Raw genomic sequence first — 6,141 nt, forward strand, 5'->3', positions numbered from 1 at the left:
GCTACGTATACAATAGAACACCTCTTGTATTGGATCCCACAAAAGTACCGAAATTTTTAGGGTCACAAGAAAGAGCCATCCACGTGTCATAACTATGATCCACAACTTTCAACAAAATATCTGCTCCCCCACTCCAAAAGCGCCACGGAAGTACTCTTCACTAAGTCACAAACACAACCCTCTTCACACATTAGCCACGTCATCGCTACTGTTCCAAACCGAACTTTACGTGTTCCCATCACGCACCGCATATTTCACTCACTTTTTATGCCTGGCCGTTGATTTTTCGGACACATAAAAATTGTGGTCACCGTAATTCTCGTAATTCCTGTTAAATACAACAACCTCAACTCCAACACTTTCTCTTATATCCACTTCTCAGGTCCAGTAGATTCCTCTCTTTCGATTCATTTGCTTCTCGCTGATCAAAGGTACTCTTCCCTGCTAACTTCCCTCTTTTTTCTTCCAACATGTGTTCATTTGATTCCACAACTTATGTTTCATCATGTCATGTCGTGGCAAAATTAAAGCAATATATTTTTACTTGTCCATATAATATTATTATTTCGGAATTAATATTGTAGCTATATTTATGATCAATCATGATGCTTAGTGTTTGATAATTCTGTGAAACTATTAGTTGTGCAGTTGTATCAGCATGTGCCAAGATGTTATAATTAATGTTTTGTTTTGATGTTGAGGACATTGGCATTGAAAATTTGTCATTTTTTTTTTCTTTCTAAAAGCTGTTTATTAGGTAACTTGGTATGGGAGTTGTGACTGTTTCTAGCTCGGCTGCTCGGACTCCATTGGGATTGAATACAAAGTTTTGCAATAATCGTCTGAAGAGACCTTTAATTGTAGCATTTAAGGGGGATAAGCACAATGACTCAGCTTTGGTTGCAACACAAGAGAAAATTCCTGTGCCGGTTGAAACGGCGAAGAAGACGCAGAAAAAGAGGATAGGAAAAACTAACAAACTACCTAAGAGAGAGAGTTCTCCATCTTCCATGGATGTGGACTACAATGAAGCTGCTGCCATGCTTGAAAATCTATACAAACTTAGCCCTGCTTCTGATAATGCAGAATGCATAGATGGTAAAATCAAAAGAGTCTCTCGGAGAGGGAAGAAGGTTGTTGATGAAAGTGAAGAAAAGGAGTTAAAGGGCGATTGGGTGGTCAGAAACCAGAACAAGAACAAGAAACCTAAACGATTGAATCTTGATCAGAGAATTTCATTAAAGAATAACAAAAGTGGGGACGAAGTCATTCCAACTCGAAAGAAAAGAAATGTTGGGAACAAAATTGAGAAGATTGAAGAACTTATTCGGGAATATTCAGTATCAACTGATTTTGTCAGTATGGATTGGAAAAGAATGAGAATACCTCCCGTTCTTTCTTCTTCAGAGCATGCTTGGTTGTTCAAATTGATGCAACCTATGAAGGTGAGCATTAAATTACTATCAAGTTTTTTAGTTCCCTATATTTGATTCTTCTCTTAAAATAGTAGTGTAGATCTTTTTTTTCTTGCTGAGTACCAGGGATTCAAGGCTTTAATACCATTCCATAATAACTTATAGTAAGCCAAGATTTTAGGTGAAAACTTAGAATTTGCTTTTGTATCTGACTTTAAGTCATAATTCTTTATTTCCAGGCACTGCTTCAAGTGAAAGAAGATTTACAGCAGGAGTTGACAAGAGAACCTGCAGATGGTGAACTAGCTGATGCAACAAACATGAGCATTACACAAGTAAGGAAAGCAATAGATGTTGGTCAAGCTGCAAGAAATAAACTCATAAAGGTAATTAAAGTGTTAAATTCTTTTACAACTTGACTTTCAATAAATTGTATAATTCCTTTTACTTTGCTGCTCTCTCTCTTTGGAGTGTGAAGGTGAAATTACTGTCAGTTTGTTGTATTATTTGGAATGAGTACGTTATATAGAAAAAATAAGTAATTGTGATCATATCTTTTGCAGCACAATCTCCGGCTTGTTTTGTTCGTGATCAACAAATATTTTACAGATTTTGCAAGTGGCCCTAGGTTTCAAGATCTTTGCCAGGCAGGAGTTAAGGGGCTTATAACAGCAATCGATCGTTTTGAGCCAAACAGGAGATTTCGGCTATCAACTTATAGTTTGTTTTGGATAAGACATGCTATCATTCGTTCAATGACCCTCTCAAACTTCACACGTGTTCCCTTTGGACTTGAATCGGTATGCATTCTTAGTTTCTTATTACACCTGGTGATTAATGTTTTGTTTTAGGCAGAATATGGTTCAGTGGCTTTTATTTCTTTAGTTTTTATTTTCATGTTAACAACATACTTTGTTTTCAAAGTCAACAACTTGTTATTCCTAAATCCTAATCAACCATTTTGTTGCGGTTGCTAGAAGGGACAATCCAGGATTCTTTTATTTAGGCAATATATTTAGCAAGGCTTGGATTTTGAAATAAAGTAGAATATCAAGAATTAAAAAATAATTGGTGGAAAGACAATATTGGATTTTAGCCAAAGATATTCCCAGCAAATACGGATTTTAAAAATAATTTGGTAATTGTTGGGCTGTCCATGTGTCTCAACTTTGTGTAACTTCTCTACTTCTTTTTGAGCAGGTTCGAGCAGAAATTCAAAAAGCTAAAACTGAGTTAACATTTGAGCTTCAGAGGTCACCAACAGAGGAAGAAATAATAGAAAGAGTTCATATATCCCCTGAAAGATACCATGACGTAATTAAGGCATCAAAATCCATTCTTTCTCTGAACTCGAGACATACAACCACACAAGAGGAGTTCATTAATGGGATCGTTGATGATGATGGTGTTAATGGTGATAATAGGAAACAACCTGCTCTACTAAGGCTTGCTCTTGATGATGTGGTAACAACTAAATCTCTGAGACTTTTTTTTATCCTGCATTTCTCACTATTGAAGTTTTTGCTATGATCATAGCCGGATTTGTATAATGATCTACAAAACGTCAGTTAAATTTGAAATTTGTTGAAAGTAATTAATATTGCTATATGTTCAAATACGTACGATAATTTTATTCTTGTAACCAATATATATTTTCAAAAAAAATTATCAATCTTATTTGGTGTTCTTCCTTGATGAGTCATGGCTAATGGGCACCAACTAGGAACTTTTACCAAATAGGAAATTAGTTACATGAGTAAGCTATTATGATTCAGTCGTTAGAAGAGAACAAAAAGCCTTCGGATTCCATTTACATATCACAGCTCTGTACCAAAAACAAGTTTATATATCACAGCAATCTGATTACAGATGAGTTTTAAAAATTCTTCCTATGACTATGGTTGGGTTTTTCTTTTTTTTTTTTAACTTTCATTTAGGCTTTTCTAGTTTGTTAGTAATATATCTAATTCAATTACTACATCATGTTGCCATGATCATTTATGCAACTAATCTGAGATTTTTTTTTTTTTTTTTACTAGCTTGATTCCCTGAAGCCGAAGGAGAGCTTGGTGATCAGACAGAGATTTGGACTTGATGGCAAGGGTGACAGAACATTGGGAGAAATTGCTGGGAACTTGAATATATCTAGGGAAATGGTTAGAAAGCACGAAGTCAAGGCTCTTATGAAGCTCAAGCATTCAGCTAGATTGGATTATCTTCGCCGTTATGTTGTATAAACGACTAATGTATATAAACACCTTACCCAGTTATATAGTATACTGATGATTTGTATTACTGGTCATTTAAATACCGTCTATCATAATCATACTCATGTAATTTGTATATGATATACTTGACATTGCACAAAGTATATAAGCGCTTATGCTTGTTACATAGTACATGTGATGTGTCTTCCTATGATGGAATTACATTCTATTTGGCGTTTTTCATGAAGCGTTGTATATAGTATTCTTGAATCCTTGGGAACACTTGATTTATATTTTCACTTCCTTTCTCCCAAAGAATCTGATTTTCAACCTCTTTGTGAACTAAAAATTATGTTGGTTGTTTGTTGGCGCAGCGTAGCTTTTTCAACCAATTATTTTATTTTTTATTTTGTGGAGAGGGTACGTTGAACCTCTTTTTGTAATGAGGATTGAAGAAGATCCCAGGTTAAAGAGGCGCAAATTTAATAACTGGGCCTCGTCCAACGTAGTTTTCTATGTTTTGGTCCACAACGTGGCTTTTTGACTAATTTGTCTTAACTTTCCAGAGTATTGGGCTAGTTAGTAAATTATAACTATATCCCCTGAATGCAGAATCCAGGCAATTGCTTCCTGCATTAAGTTTTTTGGAAAGCTTAATCCGAAATGTAATTTTACTTTACGGATTAGTCTTTTTAGAATGTAATTTCGTAATATAAAACTTTAAATTATGAAATTACATTCTGATTAGAGTTCAGGAAACAAGTCCGAAAGTGCAGGAAATAATAGCCCATAATCCATTGGAAGAACATTGTATGGGTCCTGCTGCACAACAACTGCCAACGTAAAAAAGCTTCTCAATTTTAACTTCATTCAGAATTTTTCATTATATCTTTTAAAATTTGTTAACTTGTTGGCAAGTACACAAATTTTGTTTCAAGTAGTAAGATTTACTTAGAAGTCCGAGTGTCGAATCTACATAGACTTTATTTGTACTTGAGTTGATATATACATAATCTATAAGCAAGAGATTTTCACCCACTTCTATTAAGATACTCAACCCTAATCACTCACGTTGAAGAGCCTAATTTATCTATTATCTCTCTCAAATCCCTCTGTAGAGATAAAATAATAAATTACATGAAGTTTAGAGATGTATGCGCAGACTAAATAATATTGTTTTATCCCTAGCAATGATTTGTTTAGATGTCTTTTCCAGTTCTTTAGAAATTAAACATTTTTCAATGTCTAATCCCTAAAAAAATGCATAGCAATGAAAATAAAACATGGGAAAGAAACAATAAAAATTGGCATTACATTCAATAGATAGTAAGAAAATATTACATTACAAATGTATTGGTTGCTAGGCTCCCATCACTTGGGTTTTGCCTACAATTTAGGGGCTGATATGGATAAAAGAAGAAAGATGGATAAAGGAGGAGGGAAGAATGGTTAAAGAGAGAGGATTTTCCCAATAATAAATGCTTAGGCTTAAAATTCAAGCAACCCCACACTAAGCGCACCCTTCTGGGCTTAGCGGGGCATTCACGCGCGGAGCGTGATAATGTCTGGGCTTAATGAGGCTATCACCTGCTTAGTGGATTTCGCGCTAAGCGCGCCTTTGGGTTTCTTTGTGGACTTTCTTCACGTTAAGACTTGGCCGCTAAGCACGGAGGTGCAATGAGCCTGACTTGTGTGCTAAACGAGTGTCTCATCTTCAACTTTTTTATTTAAGGTTTTTTCTTCAAATTTTTGTATCAATTTTCCTCCAAAACACTTCTATTTTTCTTCTTTTGAATTCTGTTGGTAAAAAATTAACATGATATTAAATTTCTCGTTATTTCATTAAAAACAACAGTAGAGTAAAGAAATTCTATTAATTTTTAGTTAAAATTAACTATTAATTAAACCTAATTTTTGCAGTTATCAAAGTCCTAAACTCATATATTCTAGGAGTAATTGTTGATTGTTTTAACAACATTTTTATAAAAAAAGGAAAAAGTTAACCCTAAAGGTGTATTTGTTTAAAGAAAATTTAGTCTTAGTCAACTTATGCTAAATCAACACTTATATATAATTTAATTAATGATTTTTTTACTTAAATATATTTTTTATTCCTGTAATTTTTTTTTATTTTTTCCTTGCAAACAAAATTATTTTAGTCCTTATAAAATTTGTTTGTTTTATTTTTTATCCTTAAAATATTTTAGATAACATTTTTTTCCTATTCAAAGTATTATCTAACAAAAAATAAAATAAACACATTTTTAAGGATTAAAACAAGAAGAAAATAAAATACAGAAACAAAAATAAATAAAATACTAGATTACAAGGACAAAAATATATTTAATTCATTTTTTATTATTATCTTTCTCAACACAATTGATGCTACTAATTATTTTTTTTAAAATAGTATTAGCTAGGCTAGCTTTTAAAAAAATCTAGTGATGACTAAGTTGATATTAGTTTTTAATTTGAGCACCAAGAGAAAAACTCTTCATGACCTCCCCTTTTTATTCTTA

General features: G+C 33.2%; 1 protein-coding gene across 3 annotated transcripts; it reads left to right on the forward strand.

Annotated features, from left to right (window-relative positions):
• The first annotated feature begins 321 nt into the window (after positions 1 to 321).
• Positions 322 to 3,892, forward strand: LOC114415520 (RNA polymerase sigma factor sigE, chloroplastic/mitochondrial). 3 transcript variants are annotated; one of them, XM_028380244.1, is made up of 6 exons: positions 322 to 431; positions 747 to 1,445; positions 1,655 to 1,801; positions 1,979 to 2,215; positions 2,616 to 2,879; positions 3,455 to 3,892. In XM_028380244.1, the coding sequence occupies exons 2-6, from the start codon at positions 768 to 770 to the stop codon at positions 3,650 to 3,652; spliced, it is 1,524 nt and encodes a 507-aa protein (XP_028236045.1). In that variant the 5' UTR covers positions 322 to 431; positions 747 to 767; the 3' UTR covers positions 3,653 to 3,892. The 3 variants fall into 3 exon arrangements, with proteins under 3 accessions (XP_028236045.1, XP_028236047.1, XP_028236046.1); XM_028380246.1 differs by having other exon boundaries at positions 331 to 431; positions 758 to 1,445; XM_028380245.1 differs by having other exon boundaries at positions 348 to 431; positions 750 to 1,445.
• The last annotated feature ends 2,249 nt before the right edge of the window (positions 3,893 to 6,141 follow it).

Source organism: Glycine soja, chromosome 6 (assembly GCF_004193775.1).
Source record: "Glycine soja cultivar W05 chromosome 6, ASM419377v2, whole genome shotgun sequence".
Classification (NCBI taxonomy): Eukaryota; Viridiplantae; Streptophyta; class Magnoliopsida; order Fabales; family Fabaceae; genus Glycine; species Glycine soja.

Coding starts and splice junctions, on each gene's coding strand:
- LOC114415520 (XM_028380244.1), top strand. CDS start 768: ATGGGAGTTGTGACTGTTTCTAGCTCGGCTGCTCGGACTCCATTGGGA. Junction 1,446..1,654: donor AATTGATGCAACCTATGAAG/GTGAGCATTAAA, acceptor CTTTATTTCCAG/GCACTGCTTCAAGTGAAAGA. Junction 2,216..2,615: donor TTCCCTTTGGACTTGAATCG/GTATGCATTCTT, acceptor CTTTTTGAGCAG/GTTCGAGCAGAAATTCAAAA.